General features: G+C 32.8%; 1 protein-coding gene across 3 annotated transcripts in view; it reads right to left on the bottom strand.

The window, feature by feature from the left end:
• Nucleotides 1–19,144, bottom strand: part of LOC118188352 (poly [ADP-ribose] polymerase 2-like) — a 90,216-nt gene that overhangs the window by 27,751 nt on the left and 43,321 nt on the right. For all 3 annotated transcript variants that reach the window (XM_085808861.1, XM_085808862.1, XM_085808860.1), the window contains 3 exons: nucleotides 12,155–12,251; nucleotides 7,054–7,104; nucleotides 6,802–6,886 (listed from right to left, as the gene is read on the bottom strand). In XM_085808861.1, the coding sequence (XP_085664987.1) occupies nucleotides 6,802–6,886; nucleotides 7,054–7,104; nucleotides 12,155–12,251 (233 nt within the window). The remainder of the gene's footprint in view (nucleotides 1–6,801; nucleotides 6,887–7,053; nucleotides 7,105–12,154; nucleotides 12,252–19,144) is intronic.

Here is a 19,144-nt window from a genome sequence, read left to right as displayed (position 1 = left end):
GTTTTGCACACTTACAGAACATAGGAATTTGATAACACTAGGGTTTTTCCTTAATTGAGATATCTGCATATTTCCATTTTTATCTACATTCTGAAGACTCTGGGCATAACCTCAATATTTATATTACTGCGGCATCAACTGCAATGTACAGGGTGCACCAAAACTCAATAGCCTTTTAAAAAATTCATACAAAAATGAACACGTTTTCCGAGAAACATGCAGCTTGCATTAAAAATTTATAAATCCAGACTTTTTTAAGCAATATCCCCTAAAAATTCCAAATTTTGCTATAAGAATGTACTGTAGGAAGCATAAGTATGCAAATGACATTTTAACAGAAACGTCCACTCAAAAAACTTCAATATTTAGAATTGTTTTCTGTTCAGAGCCTTAAATAATGAAAAAGAAAGCTCAGTTTCAGTCATAAAGCATTACTGGGAATATTGTTCTACATGAATAAGAGATCAGCAGTTTCATCATGCAAGGCCATATGAATGTGAAAGTACTATAAAACTTCCATACAGTGTTTCCAGGATGCAGAGACAGACCATCCCTGGTCAATTTCCCTGCACGGTGCATGGCACCACATCATGGAGACTATTAGTGCAATCAGAAAGCAGTATTAACAATGCTAAGGAAACTGCAAGAACAAGTTTACCAATTTCAACAGTGGTGGGGCATGTTGTGGTTTGTCGCAATGGTATTACTATATGTTACAATCACTGGAACGTAGCGTTATCTACACACAGAAGGAATTCCACTGAAAAATTATGAGCTACACTACACTCTGAATATCTTTTGAATAGATGTATGCTTTTGTTACAGAGTTAACAGAAATAACTATTGAATACACATGGCCTGTATAACTTTGTGATGTAGTTTTAAAGCATTTATTATCATTGGCCCATTCTTTCCTGAATTAGCCATGTGCAACTAATCACTGGAATGGTGTGCTGTAACAGGATAGTCTTACGTGAAGAAAATGGATACCAAATTTTAGAGATCAAAATTTGATAAAAAAATGCCATATTTATGCAAAATGGTGACCTCTGGGCATTTGAACCAGAATGACTGATTACTCACTTGTGCTCTAAGTCTGAACTCATTAATCACTGGACTTAATGCAGCTAGATCCTAGTTTACAGCAGCAGTCCATCATTCTAGCATTTTTAAAATGGAATATCCGCAGAATATAAAAAGTGTTGGAGATAATGTCAACAGCAACAAACTGTATAATTCATCTGGCAGAACAGCTGAGTTAATAAAAGACTGCTTTGGTAGTATTAAACCCGATCTTGATTAAAGTGCAGCAAACTTTTCTCACAGATCAAAACTCACAAACAAAACTATCCAAGCAGATCTTTGTTACAGAGTAACTTTTACTAGCCAATAAATTTAAACACAAGTTTGTCAAACTTTGCACCATTTTCGTAAACAGCAGCACATCAAGTGTGCATTTCCTGTACAAATTCCTAAAGCACAGTTGGTCCCGAGGTGACCGTGTTTACCATCAATATCAAATCTTTGTCCCTCCATTTGAATCTCAAATTATTTTAGTGAAAACCTTGACTGTAAAACAGAGAATTATATCCAAATTTATTACAAACACTTACAAAGCTTTTCATGAGATGTATAAATTTATAGAGTTAAAAGCCAATAGGCAAATCTGCAAATAACAATGTCTCTTTATGTGACTATGAATGTCACTATTTTGGCTGAAATCTGTGAGCAACATGTGGAAAATTTTGCTTCCTCTAAGTTACCAAAAAAATATATTTTGTTATGATATTTCTGTACAATGCAAACATTCAGAAGATGAGTTTCTAGTTTTGTTATCCTTAATTTCAGAAAATTTCAACAACTTGCAGTTTACCAACATAGACTATTAAGCCAATATTGGCATTCCATTTCTTTTGATTTTAGAGAAGACAATTCTCATCACACTACAATCTATCTAGCATCACAAAACAACAGGCAATACAGCAATAATCCTGTTCGACTCATTATTTTTCTTTTAAACATAAAACAGTTGAACAGTATTTTTATTTTTTATCCAAAAACTTCTGTTCCACTTCAGAGTTTGGATAATCTGCAAATAACAACGTCTCTTTATGTGACTATGAATGTCACTATTTTGGCTGAAATCTGTGAGCAACATGTGGAAAATTTTGCTTCCTCTAAGTTACCAAAAAAATATATTTTGTTATGATATTTCTGTACAATGCAAACATTCAGAAGATGAGTTTCTAGTTTTGTTATCCTTAATTTCAGAAAATTTCAACAACTTGCAGTTTACCAACATAGACTATTAAGCCAATATTGGCATTCCATTTCTTTTGATTTTAGAGAAGACAATTCTCATCACACTACAATCTATCTAGCATCACAAAACAACAGGCAATACAGCAATAATCCTGTTCGACTCATTATTTTTCTTTTAAACATAAAACAGTTGAACAGTATTTTTATTTTTTATCCAAAAACTTCTGTTCCACTTCAGAGTTTGGATAATCTGCAAATAACAACGTCTCTTTATGTGAGTATGAATGTCACTATTTTGGCTGAAATCTGTGAGCAACATGTGGAAAATTTTGCTTCCTCTAAGTTACCAAAAAAATATATTTTGTTATGATATTTCTGTACAATGCAAACATTCAGAAGATGAGTTTCTAGTTTTGTTATCCTTAATTTCAGAAAATTTCAACAACTTGCAGTTTACCAACATAGACTATTAAGCCAATATTGGCATTCCATTTCTTTTGATTTTAGAGAAGACAATTCTCATCACACTACAATCTATCTAGCATCACAAAACAACAGGCAATACAGCAATAATCCTGTTCGACTCATTATTTTTCTTTTAAACATAAAACAGTTGAACAGTATTTTTATTTTTTATCCAAAAACTTCTGTTCCACTTCAGAGTTTGGATAATCTTTACTCTACGGTTCCGAATCGTTGATTTTTTATGCTAAGATCGACACCAATTTCGAGATGGTGCAAATCCTTTTTCACTCCAGCATCAGCACCACAAAGGATCTGCACCAATTTCAAGATGGTGCCAATCCTTCCACCCCCTACAGAAAATCAAAACAAGAAATCAAACACTTATACTAACTCTGTGTAATTTACCCATTGGCCTATTTTAACTTAAAAAAAAACCAGAGAATTGCACAAACTAGGCATTGCTCACTAATTTAACTTTATCCATGTACACATCAACCTATTTCTTAAAAAAAAATCAGACAATTGCACAAACTAGGCATTACGAACTAATTTCATTTTCTCCATGTACGCTTTGATCTATTTTCACTTAAACAAAATCAGAAAGCTAAAACAAAGTTAAAACTATCACGTTAACCAGAAAAAAATTCGCCACTGTCTTAACACAAACATGAACAAATAACCAAAAATACACAAACATAGAGAGTAATAAATAACCAAAATACATATTTCCTAGCAAAAAAACATTAAACAACAAATCTTTCAACAAAATTTAATACACAGACACCAATAACTAAATAAAACATCAATTCTTTCACATACCTTTTCTTCATGTGCATACGTTAACGCCTCCCACCAGCATCTCGTCCATGTAAGCAATTCAATTAAATATCTGGTCATTTCGGCTCATCCACTGATGATAGTGGATAAATACGCATAATAGCATCCAAGAAAGCCATAAATCTGTTCTTTCTATTTCTCCTTCCAGCAGTCAGAAATTATAGTCGTAACCGAAAGAATATACTCATTTATAACACCAAGGAAACTAACAAGTACCACTTTCATAAAACAATTACACATGTGCAACGAAACACAGCAATTCAAAATCTGCAGTCCATTCCAAAGGGTTACTATTACAAAAAATAGACAAAATCTCAACTTATCACAACACATTTGGCGATACTTACAATTTTCCCGAAGAGTAGTTTTGCTAAGATTATCAACATTAGGGTTACCAAAAAACCTACTTTAAGCAGCGGGCTTCCAGATTTCACAAACAATCAATATCACTTGATTTTTTCAGACAAAAACCAAGCGGAACCATACAGTAAATTTCAACCCAGAGTTTTATGAAAATGAATATAATTACACACTAGAAACTGCTGAAAACAATTGATATCCCCCTGGTTTCGTGGAAAACTCGCCAAGAAATCTAATAAACAGGCTTTGTCAGACAGGTCTCAAAAAGTAAAGTTGTTGCCGATGCAAGCATCAAATAATCATAAATGTATTGAAACTTTTTCTTACTATTTGATCCCCCAAAACATCTGCTCTGTGTTTAAAAGATTTAGCTATAAACTTGCCATTACCTAAGCATCATCCATCTGGAAATCATCAAAAACAGATAAATCACACATTGCCACAATATCCTGATTAGCAATATAAAGCTACAAATCAGAAACAAAAGAAACAACCACAACAGAAAAACAAAAGAAAAAATTTCGAAAAAGAAATAAGTTAAATAAGTATAAAATATGCTATTAATATTCTAATGAACTTCTGTGACTTTAAAATACACAAAACAAAAACTTCATTAAAGTAAAAATATTTTTCATTTTTAATTAATGCAAATAATTAACATGAGCTGTCTTCATGCTAATACTGATGCCTGCCGGTGTTTTCTAGAACATAAATTCTATAAAAATGTATGAATAAGATTTCCATTTTGAAAAAAAAAATATATTGATCAATACTTTTCACAATAACCTGTAGAGAAATGCTCACTTAATCTGTTAACATCAGAAAACTTTTTCTAAGCTGGTATTCTTAGTTACATGCAAACATTTCCCTCTTCAATTTGTGTACAGCTTCTGAATATGATCTCTAACTTTCTCTGTCAATTCTTGTCATATGGTAGTCATACTCATGTTTTAGTTTTTAAAATGAGCACAAAATCTTTCTAAATATAACTATAGGGACTAGACGAGCATACAAAAAGTCGTATTTCATTAATTTTTACAACAGTGATTTCTTTAAATTCAAAAATGCCAAAACATCAAAATTTGCACCATTTAAAACATTTTTGTTAATATATGTCTATGACCAATGCTTGAGAAAATACAAGCCAGGTAAGGACTTTTGTGAACACAGTGCATTATTATGTATGTATTAAGCAAGTTTTTCTAGTGCTAATATTACCAGAAGAGAAAGATGACAGTGCAGTATTCATCAGCAAAATTTTGAGGTTCCTCCCTCCAAAAAGCTGCAAGTTTATGGCATGAATTTATGTGTAAATATTATTCTCATATGACAAATCATTTATATTTTATGAATTTAAAAAGTCTAATAACTTTTGGAATTATGCTGTGCTTTGCTTTAGTTACTGAAATAAAAGCAGTTAATTTCTTTTGGTTAGATTAAATAACCGACTCACTGTAGAATATCCAATTAAGTGAGAGGTATGATTAACAAATGAAGTAGAACATAATACTGTGATACAACTTTCAAGTATTTAAATGTGAAGGAAGGTCAGTAAATTCAAACTGGAACAAGATATATTTCAAAATAACATGGAGAACTTTCCATGCATGCTAATAGGTGACAGATCCATCCTAGTTCATGATATTCATTTTGTTACTAAGTGACAATGAATGACAATGGAACTCTGTGACTGTACAAGACAAGAGCATCAGGCTGTTATCCTTTTTTTGGGTGAGGGGGCTTAAAAGATTTTGTGCAAAAAATAATCATAAGGGAATGATTTCTATTTATGGAAAACACAGTTTGTTGCATAACACCATGAATAAGTGGGTCAAAAAATTTTCTCAAGGCTGCTCCGAAGGTTGCGATGAAAACCAATACTGGCATCTGTTCAGAATGAGACAGGCTCAACAGCACAGGAAAACGAGGAATTGAAATGAAAAATGCACTGTACACTACAAGAACAGTAGCAGTACCTTGACTCTTTCTTCCAATATAAATGGTGCTTTGTCCAAACACACTTCAAGATGCAAGTGTGAAAGAATGAGCCGTCTGTCATGCGCTTTATTTATATATACCAACAAAACAGACTGTTATCCACACACAAGCTTCAGATGTTTTAATTGATCAATAACAGTTCCCATGAAATTCTCTCTCTCGACTACTTTATAAAAAAGCATACTAAAAAAAAAAAAAAATCGGCAACATTTTAAATAAAGCATTGCTGAGAAAATTGCTCCACACGAATGGGAAATCAGTTGCAGTTTTACAAGTTTCATCATATCAAAGCCCTACGAATGTGACAGTGCTAAGATTCTCGTGCAGTGCCCCAAGGAAACTTTTGAGTTTGGCGAATTAAGGATTCAAAGGTCATTGGTTAAATCGCCTGTAAATGCCAGGGCAGCAAATGGTGGATTCTACAAGTGCAATCAGAAAACAGTATTAAGAGTCCTCAGGATATTGCAAGGAATTCAAGAGATTCGCACTGTGAAAAGTTGATCATGGACTCTAAACATTTTTTGAACAGAAACATATCTTTTTGTCACAGAGCTAATACCCATAACTAGCAAATATGGACAACAGACAATCTCTGTATAAACACACAAAAGCCATCAAGCTTCCCATGAACAGCATTCATTCTTGCAAATTCAGAGTAAGCAGCCAGAATCAAGCATAACTATTCTCATTCTAACAGAATTAAAATTCATTTCAACTTCGATTCTGCTGCCCTTGATATATATGCTTTTTTATACAAGAAAACTTAAAATTTCTACCTACTATTTGTGTGCTCACAGAAAGTTAAAAGAAAATGTGAAATTTTTGCTTAAATGTATAAATACAATTAAATGCTTTGCAGAGAAACCTGATAAATATTACCTAGGGGTGTTCTTTTACTGTCATAATTCATCTCTTTCATCACTTCTTCCATGAGTTTCTTATCACAAATCAAATTCAGAAGAGACTGAAAAAAAAATTATCTGTAATTTTCAAACTCATACATACCATACATTTGAGGTACAGTACATACACATTCACAAGTAACACATACATAAAATAATCATATATAAAACCTTTATGAAAAATTAATGTTAAAACAAATATAAAAAATAAATATATGAAAATTTTTACCTGCAATTTGGGATCCAGTTTTGATTGAGTTGCTGTTCTAGGAACTGTAATCTAAATCGTAAAAGCATAAATTAGCCAGAGATCTTATATCTTCCCCCTCTCATTTCACACATTTATGGCTTAATATTGCAAACTTTTATTGGCAAAAATTATTATAAAACAAAATTTTTAAGACATGTGGAAATGCAGTTAATTTTTTAAAATAATTTTCACACAAACATAACTTGCCATCTGCTGCAAGCATGTATTCACTCTTTAAAATTAGCAAGTACAGATGGCACATTTTAAGTGGTTATCAAATCAAAAGTTTTCCAAAAATCTTTTTAATTTATAAGCGTGTCACTGATGAAGCAGACATGAAGAAAATTCCAGCTCTTATGCTGTGAAATAAAAACATACAAATTTAAATTAATTTACTCACTTTTGTAACTATTTTCGCCATAATTAAATTCAGTCTCGCAGATCTGGTTTTCTTATCAGTAAGGGCCTACCAATGGCCAAGATGTATACATGCTAAACATTGGTAATTTGCCGCGGGTTCATATCCCAGTAAAAAGGCTAACTGCATGGACATTTTTGGAATTTTTCTCCTGTATAATACAGATACAAGCCAATTTTTTCTCAAAAGTTCTCTACAAAGGCATCCTTCTCCTTAAATAGTCCATCTCCTGAAGTAGTTTTGTCTTAATAAATTAATCACAGTGTATTATTATTTATTAATATTACACTGTGTAGTCTATATGTATTTCTGCAGTTCCAATTTTTTCTGCAATTTTAACATGATGACTTGGATACTTTTGTAATTCTGAAGTACCATGATCACTCACAAAAATATTTACATGTTCTTATGCAAACAATTTCTTTTGCTGTGTTAAAAGAATTCCATTTGATTGATTGCATAAGGCCTTACATTGCTCGTTTTTCCATTAGAACTATTATTTTGCATTTCATATCAATTTTATTGTAAAAAAAAAGTAGATGCACTTATGATTCAGTGACATTTTTAATTACTATACCTGTTTCAGTTTCAAAAGTACAGGTTTTTCCCAGTTTACAAAATTAAAGTGTTTATGTGAAACATATTACAAACCAAAATATAGTAAAGGAAAGAAATAGAAATGGAAATGGCTTTGACCATTCCCAGATCTTCAAACTATATATATATATATATATATATTCAAATGGTGGGCACTTGTCTATAAAGGCATTGACCACTAAGGCCAGAAGCGGTGACCATTTTATTGTGAAGGCACATAATAGGTGGCCACCATTACCTTCTGCAAAGGGACAGACAATTTTTACATCCATGCCTTCTCCGGGATTCGAACCCGGGCCCTTTGGTATTGCGATCAGGCTCCCCTAACTAATTATTAAATAAATATCTCAAAACAGCAGTATAAAAATAATGAAATGGTAGATACATAGATAATATAAAAATAATTATGTAGCTTAAGGTTTCAAAAATAAAAAACAGCATACTAGAAATCAAAGGTAATGGCAACGACAATCATATATTGGCTATCAGAGGCTCAGTAGTAGGAAATATAGCACTAATGTTCTAGAACAAAGAGGGCAAAGATAATTTATTAATATTTTAAGAATATTTGGTATTTATTAGATTACTACGTCTAAAATTTCTATGCCCTTTCTATGTGTGAAAGCAAATTTCAGCTTTCGGTTGGAGTAAGATGCTCAAATCAGGACCATTATTTTCAGCCACAATGCAATTCTTGACAAGCAAAATTTCTTGGCAACACTACCTCTAATCCACATGCTGTATCATAATTATTCATGCTTTTTCAGATTACTTTTGCCAACCTATGACACTCAAAAATCAGGAGACTTTTTTTTTAAGAAATCAAGAGATTTTTCACAATGTTAAAAAGACTTTTGAAATGATAAAAATATAGTTTTTAATAATGAATTAACTTTAAATAGTTACTAATTCTTAAATCCAAGCAACACAAAAATACCTTACACATAAAAAACATTTTTATTACTTGCATCGTTTAAAAAAAAAAAAAAAAAAAAAAAAAAGACACTTTAATCAGTTTTCGTACAAATGTTATGAACAGTGGCAGATTTTACTTTCATTAAGAAAGAAACTTCATAATTTTGTTCATAGGAATTGCCACGCAGGCCTGCTTTCAATAATAAAAGTTTTTCTAATGTGTCATCACTAATATTAGATCTAAATTTAATCCTCGTCTTCGCAACAACACTGAAAATCCTCTCACACTCTGCATTACTATGGGGAACTGTCAAGATGGCCAACATAATTCTAGACAGTTCACTATATATTTTAAAATTCCATCAGCACCTTTCAGTTTTTCAATTAAACTCCACTGGGTGTCAATCCTAACTGATTTTATAACTTCATCCAAGTTTTCTAATTGTAAACTGCAAAATTGTGACTGCAGTATTATCAGTGGCAACATCAATATCATCATCTTTCATGACTAAATGAAGTAACACAAGAAATCTGCTCAATCAATCAAATCTCTGGATACGTATGCTCTCGCTCACAAAGCAGAAATTCTCATCTGATTCGCAAGGTTTTGTTTTAGATATAATCTAGAGAAAATTCAATTGCTTTCAGATGCCCAACCCCCCCCCTTTTTTTGTTCATATAATGAAGTATTAAGCCAAGTTCCATAAAAATCATGAGAAATTTTAAGAATAAGAAAAAGTGAGAAGAAATATATTGTAAATCGGGTTGGCGGAAGAGCGGTCGAAAATCTGGAGAGTTGGCAACTCTGCTATTATAAGTATTCACTCAGGTCTTTCATAAAGAGAAGGTTTGTAGAGTAAAGAATAAATGCATATCAAAATTTACGTTTTTCGTGAAATCAAAGTCATATTTACCAGGATGGTAAATAACTGCTGCAGATGAAAAAGATTTATATCAGTACCATACTATCATAGCAATTACAGACATGTCACTTATTCTTTCCTTCAAACATTTACCCAAAATAAAAATAAAATAAAAATAAAATAAAAAAGACATGTCTAATGTTTTTAAACCTATATCAATATCAACAACTACCTTCTGTGTATTGTTGCTGTTCTAATGGTTCCAATCATATATACCAAAATCTGCTCAAATGTCCTCCATTTAATACAACCTTTAAACAGTTGAGATTTCAAATATTTTAAGGAAAATATTCTGCCCTCTTCCCACCCATACTAAATATTTTTATACTTTTCACCAGATATTCTCATATACTCATCACAGACTAGTTTTTCATTTGAAATAATTTCCTTGTTCATATTGTTTATGGGAAAAAAAAAAAAAAACCATATATATGGTACATCCAAAAAAGTTTCAGTCTACATTTCAGTATATGTTAGGAGCAACAAAATGGCTCCAAATTATGAAAATTCCCTAGTAAGTCAGCTTCGGAATGCCCTCAGCACAATTTTAATTTTGAACATGTTTGCTGACAGATCTTGACACTAGTATTTGTATCCATTAAAATCATTATCAAAAAATCCTTCCAGATAAGCATTCTTTCATGACCCAAACTTATGATATTTGGTATCAGAAAATTAATTGGAATCCAAAAATGTCTCAAATAACTTTTGAAGATATATTTCATTTTTCTGAATTTGTAAAAAATTATTTAGTTCAGAAATATAAGTTTTGTGACAACAGATATATGTATTTTACTCTGCAAGTCTTCCTGAATACTTGCACTATCCAATAAATGATTAAAAAATAAAATTTAATTCTTGAAATCTTATAAAACACCAATACAAGAAAGAGTATTCTATTTTTTAAAATGCTAAACTCATCTGTGTTGAACAAAATAATACCTAATATGATCAACGGCAGTTTATACATGATGCAATTCACAAACAGTGTCATTCCATGGCTAGTAAAAAAAATTAAATATTTATATTCAATGACACAAAAAGCAAATTTCTGTGTTCAAAGACATATCAAGTAACCAGGCTAGAAGAGCAATAATTTGAAATTTGATTCCAGTTTAAGATGAATAACAGTTCTTGCAGATAAGATAATAAGCTAAATATAGCTCAAGGAAAACAAATGAAATGTTCTTTAGTACACAAAAAACATCAGAGGTCATAAAATCATCACTAACACAGCAAAGTCTAAAACAGTATCACCAAGTAGTAGACTCAGTAACACAACAATGTGTCACAGACTAATAAGGGAAGCTATCACGTCTCCCAATGAGAAACAAACTTTCAGCGGTGCACAAGCACACAAATAATGCAATAGTATGACATGTGGCAGTTTGCAATTGCCTACTACCCATCAAAAAATGGTGGATAGTTAGGCACATGCTTGCAGAATCTGCAACCATACAACTGGCAAACATAATGTATTCATAAGTTCTGAGGTCATTATATGGCTGATGCTTTGTGTTATGAGTGCCGCTCGACATTCTTCCTTTTTACTATAACTGCTTAGACAGGTTTAATTTTCTATGCTTAATAAATAATTTTCCTATTTCTTTCTTACTACTATGCAGGGGTGGCTAACTTCTATTCCTATAAATGACAATTTAAGATGCATGTTGGCATTGCAGACAGTATAGTACATTTTATTCAGCACATTTTCAAATGAATTCAAGTTACTTCAAGACAGCAGCCACATTTTTTTTAAATTATGTACAAACAAAAGAACCCAAAGATCATATATAAGATAACACAGATGCATATAGCAAGTAGTCTGCACTAAAAATAAATAAATAAATAAATAAAATTTAAAAAATAATGATAAATTTTGTTTAATTTACAATGAGCTACAGAAAATGACTTCATAGGTCACATGTAGCCTGCAACTGACCATTACTGTTATACACTACATTTAACAATAGTTTATACATACTTATCCAATTAAACATTATGTCAAGAATTTGCCCTAGAACATTAACTAAACTCTGAACATATGAAAATTGAAATTTTGAAATGTTCAATTTTGAAGAAAATGGCAATTTTTCAACAAATGTTTCATTTCACTTAATCAGAAAATGAAATGCTGTTAAACTATTAAAAATATTTTGATTTAAATGTAATTTGCATCAAAAAATAATAACATGATTAAAATGCTACATAAAACCAAAAACCTTACCCCTGAATTCAAGTCTATTTTCAGGAGATCATATTTTCCATCATGTTTGACAAACTTCGATTTGTTATTCCAATCATTATGGGTTTTCTCAAAAAATCTATTTAAAAATATTATAAATTAAGAAATATGATTTTTCAAAATATATGCATTCAGAAAAATTTTATACAATTAAAACTTACAAAAGATGAGGCATATTACATTTGCCATATCACGCATCATTAGAATTTGCAAAAAAGAAAAGTAAGTTATCAAAAATAAGTAATTTCATTGATTTCGCACTTAGCTTGCCACTCTGACCCCAATGGAAGTTTACAGGTACCTATTTAACAACTGCCATACAATTGCAAATTCCCAGTTTTTGCTTATACTGATTTTAATATTACAATAAGTTCAGTACAATCACTGTTCTGCAAATATGCATAAATTAGGGAGCCAACTGGACATTGCTACTTCATTTAATGCCAATGAGTCATACTTTAGACTTAACTCAGCATGACAGTTTCAGAAGTTTGGCAATAGCTCGAATCATTGGAACATGCACTTACTAAATCAAGTCATCCCTTTTCTACACTGAAAAGACAAAACATTATGACCATCTACTCAATAATATGTTGTGTGACCTTTGGTCTGCAAAACGGCTGCAACTCACCTTCGCATGGATGCCATAAGTTCTTGGTAGATGACTGGAGACAGGTCATACAAGCAGCTGTCAAGCAAATTTGAGATATTCCAACATGGTGGTGTTTGAGCTCTGAGCTGGCACTTCATGGCATCCCAAATGTGCTCTAAGAGGTTAAGACCAGGTGACCAAGTGGCCAGGACATTCATTGAAATTCATCCTTGTGCTCCTCAAACCACTCCAACACAATTCGAGCCATCTGAAATGGGACATTGTCCTCCTGGAAGATTCCATTTCCAGTAGGAAAGACAGACACCATGTAAAGATGAAACTGATCTGCAATTATGTTCAGATAGTCTGCAGTTTTTTCAGTCTGTTCTGCCACAACTAAAAATCCCAGAGTCGCCCATTAGAATATCTTCCTAAGAATAATATCACTAACAATAACCTGCATATGACCTGCTGTACGGGGAAGCAACTGTTTGCCTGTACCTAGACAAGACCATGGATGTTGTGAATGAGAAATCGTGATTCATCCAAGCAGACAACTGTATTCCACTTATCCACACTCCAATCTCAATATTCCAGGTACACTGTAGGCGTAGTTGGCAATGACACCCGGTCAACAAAGACACACAAGTGGGATGTATGCTACACAATCCCATATCCAAAAGAATCCGCCGAAATGTGCGTTTCAAAACTCCTGCATTTGGACTTGTATTTTATTGGGTTGTTAGCTGAGCTGCTGCCTGGCACCGATTTTGCTGTACCAAGTGGGAGAGTTTCCAACATCCTTTTTCTTTGGACGTCTAACAGATTGCAATCTACTGCTGGTTTCACCGTTAATTATGCACTTTGCATAAATACTAACAAAAACAGATTATGAACAAACAACCAGTCATGCAGTTTCAGACATACTCGTTCAGTCTTCAGGCCATTAGAATCTGCCCTGTATCAAATTCGCTTAGATCCACAGCCTTTCCCATCACTTGCAAAAGTAAGCGCAAGAATGATTCTTTACCTTTTCCAGCAGCAGTTAAATACCATTCCCACTTAATCACGTGCCCTCCACAACATCCAGATGAGTTCATTGAAAAATGTGGGGATGGTCATAATGTTTTGACTCTTCAGTGTAGATTCTATCTCCAGCAATTGAACAACCAGGTTACTTTGGATTAGCCAGTTCAACAGCTCTCTCTGTACATTAATAAAATCTTAATTCATCTTGGAAACTTCTTTCTGAATTGATTCACATACTTGCCAACCTACGACACCCAAAATCAAGATATTTTTCATAATGTTAAAAAGACTTTTTAAATGATAAAAATATAGTTTTTAACAATGAATTAACTTTAAATAGTTACTAATTCTTAAATGCAAGCAACACAAAAATACCTTACACATAAAAAACATTTTTATTACTAGTATAGTTTAAAAAAAAAGTCACTTTAATCAGTTTTCGTACAAATGTTATGAACAGTGGCAGATTTTGCTTTCATTAAGAAAGAAACTTCATAATTTTATAATAGCAGTTGCCCCGTAGGCCTGCTTTCGCTAATAAAAGTTTTCCTAATGTGTCATAACCAATATTAGATCTAAATTTAGTCCTCGTTTTCACAACAAGGCTGAAAATCGTCTCACACTCTGTATTACTATGGGGAACTGTCAAGATGGCCAACATAATTCTAGAGAGCTCACTATATTTAAAAATTCCATCAACATCTTTCAATTTTCCAATTAAACTCCACTGGGTATCAATCCTAACTGATTTTATAACATCATCCAAGTCTTCTAATTGTAAACTGCAAAACTGTGTCTGCAGTATATCAGTGGCAACATCAATATCATCATCTTTCATGACTAAATGAAGTAACACAGGAAATCTGTTCAAAAAGTACCTTACATCAGAAAAAGATGCATTTGCTAGAGCAGAAACATCAGCAACTTTAGCATGCAAAATCACTTCCTCGTTGCCAGGAAATTTATGCAGTATGTAATCACTTACTCGACAGAAGTAACTTCTAACATGAAGATAAAACTTATTTTTGTCTTCTTCTGAAAGTTATTCCACTACTTTTGTAGTTGCAGCTCCTATTACCAAATCTTCATCTTTCTTCTAATTTTCTATTTCACCATAAATCACATCATATATAGAATTACAAGACAAAACACAGACTGGTTTTACAAACTTTGATAAAATGTCTTTAAACAGATCATAAATCATTGATTGCAAAACATGAATTAATGGAATTCTGCTTTGTAGAATTGTGTTATGAACATCCAAAATGAATTGTAAAAAAAAAGCAAAAAGCTTTGTTTAGGTCCGAAGAAAAAAACATAAATATTCGTTCTTCACAAGATAAACTTACAGTAATCGGAAAATGTTTCGTGTGTTGAGCAATTTTTTTATTTTGAGAGAAATTTGTATCAGCTTTACGCTTATATTTTGCAGTATTATTTTGAGAACTTCCAGTTGAATTGCTGAATGGTGCAAAAATTACTTTATTTTTCTCAAACCTATTTTTAACAATGGAAGTAGTAACTACATCTCCATTTACTTTAGGTATTTACAACTTTCAATAGAGCCTTTCATCTTAACTCTCGGAGCAAGCATTTACTTCTGTAAAAAATGCTAGAAGTGGGTTCCATTGATCGAGGATTCTAGATAAGCGTTTCTTTAAAGACAGCTAGCGTGTACACACGTTTCAAACTATTTCTCATTTCAGTATTATGCAGTTGTTGAACTGTTTCAATTTTTCCTTCCTTTTAGAACTCCTTTCAAGATAACAATAAATATCAACAATGTGTTCATCCACATTTATTGTTAAAGAAGCTGCCCCTTTTTCGGCTGCCAAATTTAAGAGGTGCACCTCATAATCTGCAAATCTGAATTTTCCTTTCTTAAGATGCCTGCAACACCAGTCTTCAAGCCTACCATTACTGGTGCATTATCGGGACCAAGTGCTAAGCAATTATCCAGAGGGATTGCATTTTCTTTTAAAGTTTTAATAATTAGCTGTGCTATATTAAAGCCTGTAGAATGTCCTTCTAAAGTGGGGACAGAAAGTAAACTGCACTCAATTTCTGAAGACTCTGGATTAAAAAAGAAACAACAATTGGATACAGTTTTGAATCGGTATTATTGCTTCTATTGGTAGAGAGGCAGAACAGAGCTGTTTTAATGCAATCAATAACTGAAGATTTATTTTTCAAACCTATTTCTTTAATAATTGCACCTGTTTTCGTCCTTGCACTTAAGTATTTCTTAGCGATTTCACTATCGGGAAACATTTTTCTAAATAAAGCTGCAGTGTGATCCGATGCATTCAGTGGCAGGTTGTGCTCCAGTAAAAAGGCAGAGAACAGACATTCCGCATTAATCACTTTTCGGTCCTTTGTTTCCAAAGAAAAATTTAATTTTTCTGAAGATGGTGGTTCGGTAAAACCATCGAAACTAGTCCTGTGAAAATTTTGTAAATATAACGCTGATTTTTGTTGTTTGACTTCTTGTCCTTGTGTTTGTGTGTGCGCACATGTTTGAGAACATCCACCCTTCCACCAAACGAAATCGAAAAATCGCAACGACAGATGGTACACATCGCAAATTTATTACATTTCCTCGAGGAAATAATGGAAGGAAAGTCAACTGTGTACGATTTTTGAAATGTACACGAGTATTTCACCTTTCTTGCAGACATCACAAAAGATGATAATTTCTAAAACTATTTCCCGAAGGCACGTACACAACTCAGGACAAGATGAACCAAATAACAAAAGAACATCCAAATAATGGCTTTGTGCTCATTGGCTAATACATGCCAGATGACACGCAGTGGAGCTCGATGCCCATTGGAGAACTGGAGAACAACGTTTCTGGATACGTATGCTCTCACTCACAAAGCAGAAACTCCCATCTGATTCGCAATGTTTTGTTTTAGATATAATCTAGAGAAAATTCAATTGCTTTCAGAAGCCAAGTTCCATGTATTATTTGATACTTCCCTTTCCTCTCGTGACACAGGAAAATGCACATAGTTCTCTCTAATGGCATACTGCAACAGGGAGTTACCATTTGTATAAGAACCATGTAACTGCACAATAGCGACAGATGTGTACTTACCATTTACTGAATAAATGACACAAAGTTTCAATGCAATTTAACCATTGACAGGCAAGCAAAGTTAATCTTGGGTAAATATTGAACACAATAATTCTATATATTTTATGTCTGAATAAATTTACATACGTGTTAAAAACTTTTAAAGTACCATCTTCTTATGTGGATTAGAAAAAATCAAATCAATATTCCTGCAATCAGGAGCAGGTTCGCCATCAAGAAGAAAGAAGGTAGGCCAATTTCCAGTTCTTAGTCTAATTTATTTCTTCCATAGATGTATGTTGGTTGGAAAGAAAAAGAAAAAACCACAAGAAAATGTTCATGATAGAAGGAATCGGAAAGAAGTTTTAATATTTGTTGCAGAAGAATTAGGACAGACTCTTCCCCCTAACTTAACAATAGCACAACTATGAAGACTTATTTCACCAATTTCAGAATGTGAGAATGATTAGAATTTCATTAAGAAATTTTCAGAAGCACAGTTTCACACAGTCTTAACTGTAAACACAGATTTTTCAAATTAGAAACATTTACGATTGCAATGTGAAACTCAACTAGAACTGGCTAAAAGTGCAAAAGTAAGGATTCCAATATAGAAAGAGTAACATCATTCAAAGATGTGATTAAAAGCGTCTGCACATCAAAAATTATTATCCGACCATCTAAAGAGCTACCTTGGCTGGGAATTCTGCCAAAACACACAGCCTTGTCTAAAACGGGCATTATTACTTGCTGTGATGTGAAAGGTCACATGAGTCATCCCTTCTCCGGAAAGATAGAATTTATATGAAAGAAAGTCTCCATCCTTCCACTCTATGTATGTTTGCACTCATGGTGGCAGGTGAGGCAGTCGAACTATACCATACTTCAACAAGCAGAGGTCTGGAATTCAAATTCGTTGGAGAAAGGTTTTGAAATTAAGAAAGTTTCTTAATGAAATGGAAGAAGTATTTGCATTACTTAACATATTACAGAAAATATACTTAGACAATTTTGCGAAAGCTAAGTGATTCAGAATTGTGACACATATTCACTTTGCGTCAAGGTTGCATGGTATTACTAATGCAAATTGAGAAAAGTTGAAGATTTAGAACTCTTAAAAAAATTATCATACAGGAGAAATTAATTCAAACTTTAGACAATGAAACATCAGCACGCCGAAAAATATAAGGAGAAAACTAGTTCAATCCAAAAGCTAAAGAAAGTAATCTGCATTTTACTTTTAAAAAAAATCATGTCTTTTGTATGCAAATAAGTATCACACCTGAGAATTTCAAATTACCTATTCATGGGAGCTAACCTCCCAAACCTAGGAGGGGGCCATATAGCCAGAAGCATAGCCACATCCAAAATGGAAGACCACATAGCTAGGAAGGAAATATTTTAACTGACATGTCAAGAGAAAATCAAATAAAAGAGAGTATATTTGTGGGAACTCAAGTCATTTAGTGCAAAACTGCACAGAAAGAACAAACAAAACAAAAGACTTGCCATCACTAGGACGAAATAGCAAGGCTCTTATAGCGAAAGTGACTTTGCACAACTTCAGGGATCAACAGGCAATAGAAGCACTGGAGGTCATTCAGCTCTTAAGATTCATTGCTGCCAATGTAAATGGGAGAGAGGTTGAATGGATTGAAAACAGCAGAACTGGGATAACAATTTTATGACCAAAACATGACTTTCATGTAAATTTTGATTGTGGGATGATTGCTTTCAGTTAAGCTTCTGAAAAAGAAATAAAAGAATTAAAATTTTTGTGCCCATAAATAAGGGGAGAAGCAATACATTTAGAGCACCAATAGAAATTACACTAATCATATCAGACAAATAAAAGAAGTCCAGGATTACTACTGAACACAAGAAATTTTTTACTCCGGTAACATTCAACGATTAAGTGAAAGACAATGGAATAGGAAATGAAAAAGTATAGACTCAGAGATGGCAGACGATTTAAGTCTGTTCCGAAGTTTAGATGTAGGGGAAACACCTTTAGCAGAAAATCAAAATAATCGGCTTATATCAACTAATACTAAATCAAATAGAGTCAAAATTATGAACCAAGGTCATGAGCAGAGAAATCAGAAGGAGAAAAACTAAAAGAACAAATGGAGCTTAATAAATAAGGAAATTTTCTTTTAACTGATGATTACAACAAAGTTGCCTGAGAAAAGATATCTCAGTTGGTATTGGCGGTGAAAAGAGGCTAGAAAACTTCAACTAGTCTATGAATCTGCATTGAGGAATTTAAAAA

Source organism: Stegodyphus dumicola, chromosome X2, assembly GCF_044657685.1.
Source record: "Stegodyphus dumicola isolate Sdum_Otavi_A_Nest chromosome X2, ASM4465768v1".
Lineage (NCBI taxonomy): Eukaryota > Metazoa > Arthropoda > Arachnida > Araneae > Eresidae > Stegodyphus > Stegodyphus dumicola.
The sequence above is the reverse complement of the archived record's forward strand: the minus strand, read 5'-3'. Positions and strand labels throughout refer to the sequence as shown.